The sequence below is a fragment of the Lotus japonicus genome, chromosome 1 (genome assembly GCF_012489685.1).
Source record: "Lotus japonicus ecotype B-129 chromosome 1, LjGifu_v1.2".
NCBI classification, from domain to species: domain Eukaryota; kingdom Viridiplantae; phylum Streptophyta; class Magnoliopsida; order Fabales; family Fabaceae; genus Lotus; species Lotus japonicus.
In genome coordinates, this window is record NC_080041.1 from 44,304,355 (window position 1) to 44,317,877 (window position 13,523).

The 13,523-nt window shown below is 39.0% G+C and overlaps 3 protein-coding genes across 3 annotated transcripts; 2 read left to right on the top strand and 1 right to left on the bottom strand.

The window, feature by feature from the left end:
* Positions 1-328: 328 nt before the first annotated feature.
* On the top strand, positions 329-5,579 carry LOC130731851 (transcription factor-like protein DPB). Its single transcript, XM_057584048.1, has 10 exons — positions 329-616; positions 976-978; positions 2,029-2,105; positions 2,196-2,239; positions 3,263-3,325; positions 3,415-3,561; positions 3,663-3,731; positions 3,918-4,016; positions 5,022-5,092; positions 5,348-5,579. Exons 1-10 carry the CDS (start codon positions 390-392, stop codon positions 5,577-5,579), a joined length of 1,032 nt encoding a protein of 343 aa, XP_057440031.1. The 5' UTR covers positions 329-389.
* A 3,410-nt stretch (positions 5,580-8,989) lies between these two features.
* On the top strand, positions 8,990-9,977 carry LOC130736421 (protein MAIN-LIKE 1-like). The gene is made up of 2 exons (XM_057588260.1): positions 8,990-9,776; positions 9,861-9,977. Exons 1-2 carry the CDS (start codon positions 8,990-8,992, stop codon positions 9,959-9,961), a joined length of 888 nt encoding a protein of 295 aa, XP_057444243.1. The 3' UTR covers positions 9,962-9,977.
* A 1,610-nt stretch (positions 9,978-11,587) lies between these two features.
* On the bottom strand, positions 11,588-13,250 carry LOC130729482 (uncharacterized). The gene is made up of 3 exons (XM_057581284.1): positions 12,979-13,250; positions 12,568-12,875; positions 11,588-12,495 (listed from the first exon to the last, which is right to left on the bottom strand). Exons 1-3 carry the CDS (start codon positions 13,233-13,235, stop codon positions 11,603-11,605), a joined length of 1,458 nt encoding a protein of 485 aa, XP_057437267.1. The 5' UTR covers positions 13,236-13,250; the 3' UTR covers positions 11,588-11,602.
* Positions 13,251-13,523: the final 273 nt, after the last annotated feature.

The window sequence follows — 13,523 nt, forward strand, 5'->3', positions numbered from 1 at the left end:
TGCGTGCAAATATATTTTTTTCTTAATTTTGTTTTGAATAATGCTTTTGTCTTTTAAAATTTCGTTGATTTCGTAATTTCTCCTATTCCCAAATGACGATTGGAAGTTACAGAAAAAGAACTATTATTATTATGAGAGTCTGGGGAGGGTAGCATCTTGTGAAACATGTGTTATTGGAGTTTGTGCTCTCTTTAATTTTATACATAATTTTTTTCATACTTTTTGTTATTATTATATGTTATCTTATGTTGATATTGACAGTACCAATGGTTTATTCATTTACTTGAGAACAGGGAATCTTTCGGCATATCTCAAAGCTCATGTTCAATTGAATTCAGTTTCTATCATATTAGTATCTAGTGCCAAGCCCGAAGGTAAAGAACTTACCAATGGGAACACAACCCCAACAAACATATCTAGAGGAGGAGGAGGAGCAGCTTCCAGGTCGTGGAGCTACATTTTCTGGTCAATCAATGTCAACAAGCAGAAGTGTTGGCTCGCAATCCAGCCGGAGCGAACAGACAATGGCAACACCAGCTAGTGACAACACTTTTCTTATATTAAACCATCTTGACATACATGGTGGCGATGATGTTGGATCACAGGGTGCAGTTGCGTGAGTTCTCTATTAAACTTGAGCTTGTGCTAGTTCATGTGATGTGATGCGGTTTAACATTTGGATTTTCTCTTTATGATGTGGCAGTTTATTTCTCATTTCCGATGATATACTATTTCAAATGAAAATGGATTTGGGTTTGGTTTTTTTTTTAAAAAAATTATTAAATATCTGCCATGAAGTTTTATTGAAGATCAGATGAGAAAAGTAAAAAGTTTTACGAAACACAATTATGAGGCAGGTATCTCATGAACTCTTTTGAATCTTCGTAAGGTTCCTGTTACTAGTTTATACATCGCGGTTGCAACATTTGTGTGAGAACTTTCTCTTTGTTAGCAGTCTTACTGGTAAATATTCAGCAAGTCTTCTCTTATGCAATGATCATTTCCTTTATTCTTTCATTTCCCATAGGACCCTTTTGATGGAAGAATTAGACTTTTAAATATTTTGAGAGAATGAGATCACTCTTTCTTGTAATTTTGTTTTTCGACATGACTTGTCTTCCTCTCCTATTGTTTGAATGTCAAGTTCTTTGAGATTAAGGCATTTGTAGCACTATCTTAAACGTAAAGATTTAAATGAATATTCTGGTATTTCACATTTTTATTTCCCAATATCTTGTATGGGTCTGTTGATTGGTGACACATAGTCTAGTGCAATGTTGTCAAGATTGAGATCTTACTTAGGATCAGTTGGGGGTGAAAGATTGTAAATTCAAGGATCGCAGATCATTTGTGTGTGTGTCTAGTGTGCTTACGAAATCTTCTGAGAGGCTTGTTTGTTGGGTCCAGGTGGGCCAGCATCCTGCCTGCTAGGTAGCGTTCGAAACGGGGCGCTGTCTGCTACGTTATAAGGAAATAACGTTGCGCCCTCACTAACACCAATTGGTTTTGGCGTAGTGGTAAGCGCGTGATCCTTCAATTGGTATCAGAGCCAGGTCCCGTGTTCGAATCCCACGGAAGGCATGCTGTGCAGCTAGTTTGGCTGGCAGGTGCTGGGGGGGGGATTGTTGGGTCCAGGTGGGCCAGCATCCTGCCTGCTAGGTAGCGTTCGAAACGGGGCGTTGTCTGCTACGTTATAAGGAAATAACGTTGCGCCCTCACTAACACCAATTGGTTTTGGCGTAGTGGTAAGCGCGTGATCCTTCATTGTTTATTAGTTATATAGAGGGATCATATGGCGTTTAGTTTAGGTTAAATTTCTATTGTTTTTGGATTTTGGAAGACAATAATAGTATTTTTCATGTTATTTTTTTTATATAATTTGTACTACCATAAATGTGTAAAAAATAATTAGTTTTTGGATAAAATATTGGCATTTCATGTCATTTCTGTTTGCTATTTCACAATTTCTTTAAATGTTTTTTATTACATTTTATTGATCGATACTCATTCCGAGTGTTTGAACAATAGCAAGAAGAAAAAGAGAGTCCAACGTGTTGTTGCAGGTGATAAGAGTGGAAGGGGGCTCCGCCAACTTAGTATGAAAGGTTCGACCAGTTTGTCCTTTTATGAAAAAAGGGTTATTGATACTATTCTTATTGTTTTTTTTTTTCTTATTTATTGTTGCCTTTCTCTAGTGTGTGAGAAGGTAGAAAGCAAGGGAAGAACAACTTACAATGAGGTTAGACAGATAATTTAAGTTAGTTTTTGCTGAAGTGGAATTAAAATTTGGCTTCTATTTATAATATAGTCAATGCACATAAATAAATTTGTATCATATAACAAGTGCGTGTTTTAATTAATTTTTAATATATTTCTGTCAATATGTTTGCATTTGTTTGTGCATGTTTGGAGCTCTAATTTGTAGTGTACTAAATCTAAATTGAGTCCATTGAAGAGCATGCTTATAAATTTTAAAATGGAATCATACTTAGAATTTCCTGTGCTTATATTCATTTCAATCTGTCATTCATATTTTCTTCTTTATGAGACATAACCATAATCCAGACATAAGAGTTACAACCTGACTTCTTAGATGCATATGATGTTTTCATTTAGGAATTCTTCGAGAACAACAATATTGACTCTGCTTGTGCTTCCTCTACATTTCATTTCTTCTGTTTCTATTGTTAATGGAAGCTTATATATTGAGGATTTAATGTAATTTGAGGGTAAGAGACAGGATAATATAATTTTAGGGAGAAGTTTTCTTCTCATGCTTGTTTTTATATTGATTAGATTTTCCAAAAGTTGAATGTATTAAATTCTCGGTTTGTTAACTACTTGTGAGAAAATACATATGCACATGGATGCCACAGTAGGAAAAATGACCATCCTGATACTTTTTTACAGATTCATTAAATTGGAGAAAAATTATAGTATTGGATCTATAAGCTAGTTAGACTTTCAAACAATGTAGGATAGGAGCTGAGGTTGTGGTTGTGCAAGTTATATCACTTTGTACATGGTCATTTCCCTGTATTTTCTTACGGGCTCTAGCAAGTGAACACTGTCTTTTATTGGCTATAGAAAAATTATTTTCATTTGTATTGTTAGGAAATGATTCTAAAGATACTATTCTAAGCCTACAAAACAAAACTGCTGAGAACATATGCATTTTCAGGTCCTTCTTTGAATCTTGTTGAAAAAGTCCTAATTTATTTTTAAAACTTGATGTACATTGTGGATGGGCTTTATGTTGTAGGTAGCAGATGAACTTGTGACTGAATTTGCTGATCCAAGCCATAACTCTTTATCCCCTGATCAGGTTTACTTTCTTCGCATAAATAATTTTAATAATATCCTCTATCCACGGATTGTGATGGACTTACATTTTTCACGGTCAACATTTCTCAGCAACAATATAATGAGAAAAACATTCGTCGAAGGGTGTATGATGCTTTGAATGTTCTCATGGCAATGGATATTATTTCTAAGGATAAGAAGGAAATACAATGGAGAGGTCTTCCTCGCACTAGTTTGAATGATATGGAAGAACTAAAGGTTTATAAACAGTCTTGAGTTGACCTAAATGATCTGTTTATTTTTATCTAATATGAAAATACAGTAAATGATAATTTTATTAACTAGAACTGATTCAACAGGCAGAGCGTCTTGGGATAAGGAATAGAATTGAAAAGAAAAGAGCCTATTTGCAAGAAATGAAGGACCAAGTAAGGACCCCTCGCCCTAGCTGATTTAATCTGTAAAATGTACTCCTGGGCTTGGCTTACAACCACAAAGAATATATTTTATTTTTTCATTTTGCATTTTCACATGGTTAGAGAAGGCCCTAACAAATGATTTTTTTCCATAATGGTCAATTTATTTATGTTAACTTCTTGTATTATTTTATCAAGTACATAGGTCTTCAGAACCTTATACAACGAAATGAGCAATTATATAGCTCAGGAAATGCTCCAAGTGGTGGTGTATCTCTGCCTTTTATTTTAGTGCAGGTACACTATTATCTCATTGTTTCCTGTTTTTGGTTATAGTTTGTCAACTTTTAATTGGTTATCAAGTTTTCCTCTTGATCTTCATTTTGTACGGTGAATCTTATATTTTGCATGTCTCAAGTTCAAAGTTCCTAGCAAGGAATAGATGATTGGCTTGAGATTTGAGTTGCATAAATCTATTATAATTTATTTATGCTTGCAGTGTATAGTTATTTCTCACTCCAGCTTCTTAGCTAACCACTAGAAATAACTTATTTATGGCAGTGTGTAATTTATTTATGCTGGCAGTGTATAGTTATTTCACCATCTCACTCCAGCTTCTTATCTAACCACTAGAAATAATTTTTCACCTTTCATGTGACATTCATTAGAATTTGTTAACTGAAAATTAAATGTTGTTGCTATGGTTATCATATGCCCCACATTAGAAAGATAATATCATTTTACATTGTTAATTGTTGAGTTCACTTTACATGGGTTATGTTAGGCAGTACATGTAAGAAGAGAAGTTTGATAGAATTTGAGAGAAAACATAGTGTATTGAATCTGAGAAAATAAAATTTTGTATTATTTTTTTCGTTCATAGCTATTATAGTACAAGATATGGGTATCTAACCCAGATTCTGTTCAAAGTACCTAACTGAAAGATAACTCCCAATTGTGACAATTAGGAGCAAGTGAGATGGTGAAGCCTGATAAGATGTATATGTACAATTTATTTATGCTGGCAGTGTATAGTTAATTATATATTAAAATTTTAGTTGGGTCCCTCTAAACATTTTATTGAAGCTCTGACACTACTATGGAAGATTCATGATGATTGCTCTAAGATGGTTGCAAGTTCATCATTTTTTTTAAAGAATTATTTTTTTAAAGAAATGAAGAAACTAAATTACACACAAATATATACATATATGTGTGTGTAGATGTATAATATAAAATTGAATTATGAATTGCTGGTATTACTTTTAAATTAATATAATTTCTGGTTTTCGGAAATTGCAGACTCGCCCCCATGCAACTGTTGAAATGGAAATATCAGAAGACATGCAACTTGTGCATTTTGATTTTAATAGGTAAAAGGCTTCAGTCACTTGGTATTCTTCCTGAAAGAATCATGATGGCAACATCTTGTCCTATGTTGTCTTAGTGTGAAAATTTCCTTATTCACTAGGGTCATATTTTCAAACACCAATTGGTCATTTTATGGTCTAACTGAGCTTTTCTTGAGAAATGTATTATATGCCTTTCTCATAGCCTCTTATTAAAACTTTATTTTGTTCAAATTCTTTTTCATATGTATGCTTACTTTTTCTTCTCTCTTTCCACAGCTCTCCTTTTGAGCTTCATGACGACAATTATGTTCTCAAGGAAATGAAATTTTGTGAGCGACCTCAGAATGATAACATGACGCCCAATCCTACTGATGGGGGTGAAGGTTCTAGCATGTTAGGTATGTATCATACACAGGTTCCTACTTTAGTTCCAAACCCGACAAATAGGCTTCCCGCATCACCACCACTACTTGGAATATTGAAGGCAAGAGATAAGAATGAGCATTGATCTGCAGAATCGTCTTGTCTCTATAGGCATTTCTGTATATTTTGTAAAATAATTTGCCAGCGACTAATTGCCCTTCATAATATTCAACCAGCTAGCCAGAGTCAATATCTAGGTTAGAAGCAAATTGGTCAGCTTGCTTCTCTATATTCTTCTTTGACAAACCCTTCGCTAACCATATCCATTATCCAGTTCTATTTTGTCCCTGTATGTACTCTTTTGTAGTTATACTAGAGAAATTTGTTTGTACTAGTTCATGAAGATCATGGAATGCTATACATCAGCGCATGATTTACTTTTTAATTCACATATTTTGGATTAAATTATTGCATCCTATGTCAATCGTGGTATTTGGACAAATAGATATCTTGCAGGTCTTTGTGTTTGCTAGAGTCCCCTTCAGGACCTGCATGACTTATGCAATATAATTTTGGGGGAAAAGTTTTTTTGGGTTGTAAGAAACACCACCCTCACCCCAAATCCCACCATCCATTCACGTTGTAATTTCCTAAGATACCCTATGTTTAATTGTTTTTTTGGAATTTACATTTCACTACACATTTTCATTATGAACGTACTGAAAATTAGAACCCAGCAACATAAGTTTGAAAATAGGTTTAGAAAACTTAATTTATAGTACACATTTTTGCATTTTTAACTTCTTAATTTGAGTTAAAAATATACCGGAGTTTCTGGAATCCTGGAGTGTGAATTAATATTACTGGCTTTCAGAATCCGGTATATGATGCTTTTATGCTTTTACTTTATTTTAGAAACTTAAGTTTTCGAAGCACATTACCGAAAAGTACAAAATCTAGTACTCCCTCCGTTCCAAAATGAAGTTTTTTAGAGTTTGTACTATATTCCAAAATATAAGTTGTTTTGCAAAACCAATGCATCTTTTCTCTCTTTCTTCCTTATATTACCCTCTTTTAATATTAGATCTCTTAATTCTCACTTTCAATTTTCACCTATCACGACTCTCACTATCCACTTAACCAATAATAACATTTGTGAGCGTTTGATTAAAATTCCCTAGAACTTGCTCTCCATTCCAGTCCACACGGTCAAGGTGGAAAGAAACTGACGCTGAAGATCATTCATCCCATAAGAGGTAATAACGCGCAAAAACCAAATTGTAGGCTGTATGGGTTTCTTAATTCCTTTGAACTTTGGATTTCTTTGTCATTAGGTTACAATTGTGATTTCTTTGTGCTTTGTAAATTGATTGTAGGTGAAGGCATATGTATGATAGATATAGGGTTTCATGTTTTATGAGGAACTTCGGCTTGAGGGTCGTCGAACTACATATGGGTGAATTGCTATTAAATTTTGATGTTATGCTTATGATTCATTCCATACAAAAATTGGAAATTGATGCCTTAGTAAGTGATGTTATTATTCCATTTTGTTTCTTCCTAATATTATGTCATGGGCGAGGTTGGTAAATCAATATTGGAGAAATAACATTGGTTCTTTGGTTGACATATTATTGTGGAAAAGTTAGTTATGGTTGATATATTATTGTGAAAAGTTTAGTTATGGATTAGCTTTTAATACTATGGCAATGTGGTTGAACATAGTATGAGTAAAAGCTTACTGATTATGCTTTAGAGAATTTATGGAATTTACATATAAAATTTGGAGAGTTTGGTATGAAACTTTGTGCCTCTAGTCGACAGAGCGAGTAACTAAGAAATTTGAATTCTTGTGTTGATTCTAATTGACCGATCTTTCTTCCGTCTTGGAAATTATTGGATTCGTATACAGGTGTTTTGTATCTCAATCTTTTTTGGATTATTGAACTTGACGCTACCGGGTGGGGTGTGAATTGACTTAGTGGACGTCAAGTAACTTTTGATTAGCCTTGCATACTAGCCGCAATGATCTTGGCTAGCTGGTAGCTGCCAAGTACGATGGTAATAATATACCCCGAGATTATTTCCTTGAGCAATATCAAGCGTCGGTTGAGGGTATTCTAGAGTAGAATGTATGAAAGTTGTTTAAGCACAAGATCTTGACAATGGATAGATTTCCACTGAAGCACGTATTGGAACCGGTGTTATTAAATATCAGTATCGGCCATGGCGGCGCCATGACGTTTTTCCATATCGGATTTTCAACATGCCACCACAAAAAGTGTATGGCGCTACGGTTTGGCATGGCAGGGCCATGGCGGCCGCGATTTCCATGGCGGTATGACGGAAATAACGGAAAATGACGGAAATTCCCGAATTTGTTTGAAAAAAAAAACTATACAAAGTGCCTATGGATTTTAATGGCCCAAGTCTATATTTCAGTTTCTAAACCCCAAATTCATTTGACCAAAAAGAATAAAAACGGGAGTTGGGTTTGGGGCCCCCCCTATGGGGCTCCGCGCCCCACTTAAAGTGGGGAAATTACGGAAAAACCCCCCTTTAAAAGAATACGGAATATTAAATTTCGTATTCAATACGGAATATAAAGTTCCGTATTATATTACTATGTAATCGACAGGGGTTTTTTCAAAACCCATTTCAGCGCTCCAAACCCATTTCCCAACCCTTGCTCTGCAATCTTCGAGACCGACGCTCTCCTTGCTTCAATCATCATCTGGACAGGGTACCATCGTCTCCATCATCAACCCCATTCTCCCCATTCATTGCATTGAACCTAGAGGTAAGTAAGTTTGGATTTCAACTTGAATTCACCATTTAACTTGAAATTATGGAATCTTTCAACCCTAGGATAGTCGATTTATGCTTAAGTAGATGTTAGGTTGGCTGAAATTGTATAAATTGGTCTTTGGGGCGAGTTCCAATCATGCAATGTCGTTAATGGAGTTCTGGTTCGATACGGAACATAATATTCCGTATTCAATATGAAACTTAATGTTCCGTATTGGATATGAAACTTAATGTTCCGTATTGGATATGAAACTTAATGTTCCGTATTTGGTGTCTGTTTAGAGTTATAAACTTCATTTATAAAATGTTTTTATAAAACTTAATATAATTAGCTTAGTTTATTTATAAAACCTAATCTAATTAGCTTAGTTAATTTATAAAATGTTTTTAAACTTATAATTAACATCGTGAATTATTTAGTGATTTTATTTAGAGATTTAATTGAGAAATTTAGTAATTGAGCGAGTATAATTTATTCAGTGAATTTATTTAGAAAATGTTTGCTCTGAATATATAGTGAGAATGAAGAACAGAAAGAGGTCTTGAGCTAGTGAGGATGCGGGGCCTATAGAGGATAGACACCGGCGATTACATGCTTCTAGCCGGCGCGGCGATCATGCTGCGACCTCTCAGGCGGTTGAGGCTTCAGCTCCAGCTCCAGTTGATTCTATGCAGTCGCCCATGGTAGAGGCTTCAGCTCCAGCTCCAGTTGAGCCTACTGATCCAGTTCCTACTCCGCCGTCTCCCATGGTTGAGGTACCTGGCCATGAGTCACCAGGCGAGGAGTCATCAGGCGAGTCGTCATCCGGCGAGTCGTCATCCGGCGATGAGTCATCCGGCGATGAGTCATCCGGCGATGAGTCATCCGACGAGGAGTCATCCGACGAGGAGGGGTCATATGACGAGGATAGTATTCCTCCTCCTGATGTTGATGCTGATGTCGTGCCAGAGGCACAGGGTGGCGAGGAGGACCTGATCCAGAGGTTGCCGCCGTTTCCGGGGGGGCCTGTTGATCTGTCGCTTCTCACGCATTATGCTGATCACAAGGCTCCCTGGACGTGGCATGCACTCCTACGCACAGACGAGCGGTATGTGGACCGTCGACACTTGAGGGTGGCCACAGCTGGGGGGAAGGTTTGGAACCTTGCTTGTGATGGTGATTCAGACAGTCACAGGAGGGTTCGAGAGTTGATTGAGCAGACGGGTCTTCATCAGCTACCCTGGTGCAGCTACTCGGAGACAGATGCAGGCCTCATTTTGGCCCTTGTGGAGCGATGGCATGAGGAGACTAGTAGCTTCCACATGCCGTTTGGGGAGATGACCATCACCCTGGACGACGTGTCGGCTCTTCTCCATCTCCCCATGGGGTCGAGGTTCTATACGCCTGGGAGGGGGGAGAGGGACGAGTGTGCAGCGCTATGTGATGAGTTGATGGGAGGATCTGTTGCTCGTTATCATGCTGAGTTTGATAAGAACAGGAGCCAGACTATTCGCTTTGGGGTCTTGCAGACCCTGTATGATGCTGCGTTGGAGGGTATGTCTTAATTATTACTTGATTAAATAGTATCTATTATTATTGTATTGTTATAAACTGTTAACTCAATTCATTTCATTGTAGAGCACCGATATGAGGACGCTGCACGGATTTGGCTGGTGAACCAGCTAGGCGCGACGCTCTTTGCTAGCAAGAGCGGTGGATACCACACGACCGTCTACTAGATAGGTATGTTGCAGGATCTCGGTCGAGTGTCCGAGTACGCGTGGGGCGCGATTGCGCTCGCTACGTTGTACGACCAGCTTGATCGAGCGTTCAGGAGGGGGACGGCCCAGATGGGAGGTTTCAGCTCACTCTTGCTAGGATGGGCCTACGAGTACCTTTCTGATCGCGTCATTATCCGGAGGGCGGATCCGGAGTACTCGCAGGCCCAGCCTAGGGCGCGGCGGTGGGTTACGTCCCGGGTCGGGCATGCAGGCCTCGATGAGAGGCGAGTCATGCTCGATGAGCTGACGGTGGATGACATTATATGGACCCCATTTGAGGACCATCGGGCTCATCGACCACGGGATCAGAGGGCCATGTATTCTGGCTACATCCGGACGCCATTTGGCCGTGTTGTTCGACGACATCTACCAGAGAGGGTTCTGCGCCAGTTTGGCTACATCCAGGATGTCCCTCGACACCCCTCCGAGATCCAGACGACTGGGTCCCTTGCTGAGACCGCAGATGCTGCCTATGCTGATTTTGTGCCGCACCTGCTTCCTCAGGGGATCCCTGCTACTCATTCGGGAGAGGCTGTGGAGGAGTACATGAGGTGGTATGGCGGTGTGTCCCATCGGTTCATCATCCCTAATGATAGGAGGGAGGAGTTCAGTGCTGTGGTAAGTTTGAATTTTATTTTTCATGCAATTGTGATTTTTTGTTCATGATATTTTATTTGTACACTCACATTTATGTACATTATTTTTGCAGACGGTTGTGCGTCGGGCCGTGGACTTGTTGGATCAGTCACTGGAGGTGCCAGATGCTCTTGCAGTTGGCACGCATGCCCGATCCCTCACTAAGAGATCCAGCGCATTCATCGGTACCCAGGGAGTAGCCTTTGCTGCTGTCCGAGGAGCTGGAGCTGCAGGAGGCAGAGGTCGTGGAGGTAGAGCGCGTGGAGGCAGAGCCCGTGGAGGCAGAGCCCGTGGAGAGGGTGCACCTGCAGAGGGCGCTCGTGGAGGCAGAGCTCGTGGACCTAGAGGTCGGAGGGGTGGCGGTAGGGGTGGCAGTAGGGGTCGGGGCGAGTGACTGTATATTTGTATATTTTTTTGTGTACTTTTATATTATGACATGTGACGACATTGTATGGACTCTTTTTATATTAATCACGCTTTCTATTTCCACCTATTATGTTTAGACTCTTATAATGAAAAATAACCTGTATAACTACACCGTGAATAATGAAAGGCAAGATAAGTAACATAAGGCCCATCAATATACCAATGACCATCAAATTACTATTATTAAAAGCAGCAATGAACAACATAAGGGCAAGGCCCATCAGATTAATATTACAGAGCGTTTACAAATGAATATTACACAAAGTGTGGTGTCAGTCTGTGGTGATGTCTACATTGCTTTGGTGACTAAGAGGAACACCAAAAGTAACAAGCCAAGCTTCGAATTCTGATGTGAACCTGTGTAAACGTGTAACATATGGGACGCACCAGCTTACTGATATAGGATCAACATACCGTTCCCACTGGAGAGCAATTGGCGGCATAGAATGTCCAGGAGTTAGATGGAGCTACATTATAGAGAATAACAATAAAATTAGATAACTTACAAATACAACAAATTAATTCACAAACTGGATATTAGTGTACGCAATAAAAAAATACCTGTACAAAGTGATTTATCACATGACCAACAGCTATAACGCGATGTACAGGAGGTGGACCTTCTCCTCTTAGTGGAAGGTATGACCAACAACCCTGAGAAGAGATGGATATGAAAACCACTTGGAACCTGGTTGCTACAAGGTATCCCATCTCTGGCAGTTGCATCCATTTATCCTCGGTAGCCGAATGACCAGGAGGAAGAGTGAGTCGAGAATGTAAGGCATTAACCACATGTCTGGACCACATTTCATCATACAATCCTCTGTGTCGTTCAAGTTCGTCTATCAACGCTTCCCTAACACATGACCAACCTTCCTCACCTGATGGTAGTCCCAGTAATGCAGCAATGGCTCTATAGCCACAGTTACCATCGTCCTCAACATTCTGAACTGTGTGTATATATGGGTGGAAAAAGGATGGAAAATGACCCATGAAATAGCTTGTATCAGACTTCTTCACACGCTTCTTCTTCTTTGGTGGTTGCGAAGCCTTCTTTGCCTCTTTGATCTCCCTATCAACATGCTCAAAACCTGAAGGATCTCGTGTCAAGGATCCTATTGCTTTAACCTTGGGTGGTTTTCTTTCGTTCGCCTTAAGAGTGCGCTTGGACCTTATCTGAACCTCAGGAGTACAAAGTGAACTGCTTTCAGGACAATAGATAGCTTGAAGCTTCCTCCTTACCATACTCTGCCCTCCAGTATCCAAAGAACTGAAATAATGTGTCAATGCCTCAACTTCTGGTTGCATATCTCCATGGTTCATGCCGCAAATATGGTTGCTGATAGTATCTGCAACAGGTTCAGGTACATGCTCCCAACTCAGTCTCTTCCAGAATGGATGAATTGCCTCATATGGAATTCTTTCATAACCTGTAAGTTCACAAAAGTGTCACTTTTAATAACAAATAGAATTAATTGACAAGAGAGTGGTTGACCGGTGACCTGCAAGTTCACAACCGCAAGGCAGTCCATGAGTCTCTCTCAACAAGCAATCGCATCGGCCGTAGGACTTCATTCTTATATGTTCAGCATCAAGGAGCTGCAGGCATTTGTTTGACACAAATCCTCTAATATTTGTGTAAAATGGGCACATGAAAATGTGATCAATTCTGTGAATACTGCGCTCAAACGATGCTAATATTTCAGTATGTCGATTACATGTCAAACTATGCGACGCATCCCAAGAAGTGGCTAGGTCACCCTTGCAATCCCGCAACATCTTCTTCAAACTGGCATGTGCACCCTCAGCCCTGCAAACAACAAACAGATATCTTATTAACTCTCCAATGTAAACAATCTATCAAATGAAAAACATATAACAAGGCATAAATTAAGCTCATATAATTTTTGTACCTGTTACTTGTTGTTGTTCCAAAGTGCATCACATGATTTGTCCATGCCTTGGCAAATTTTTCCTTGTGGACCAACCATGTAGTAGAACAATAGGAGGTAAAGTTGCTGTATTTGTCCTTGCACATATTAAACAATTGCATCCATTGAACTTCAAATTCTTCAACTGTTGCAGCATCCACCACCTCTCCCCACTTCCCCATAACCAATTCAGCAAAATCATCTGTACCAAAACACACTTGTTGATGTGCCACAAGCATAATAAATGGCTGGTGTTGGGAAGGCTTCGCTTAGCAGCACTCAATAAGGCAAGATCCCTGTCAGTAACAATCACCTTAGGCAACATGGCTTGATCAGCTAATAGAGACTTCATACACTCCAGTGCCCAAACGTAGTCATCTGTGCCCTCATTAACAATGTAGCAAAAGGCTATGGAGTATGTCTTATCTGTGGAAGTCAGTCCAACAATCTCAAGCAATGGAATTTTATATTTGTTTGTCTTGTATGTGCAATCCATAATCACTACATATGGAAATGTGTTGAACAGT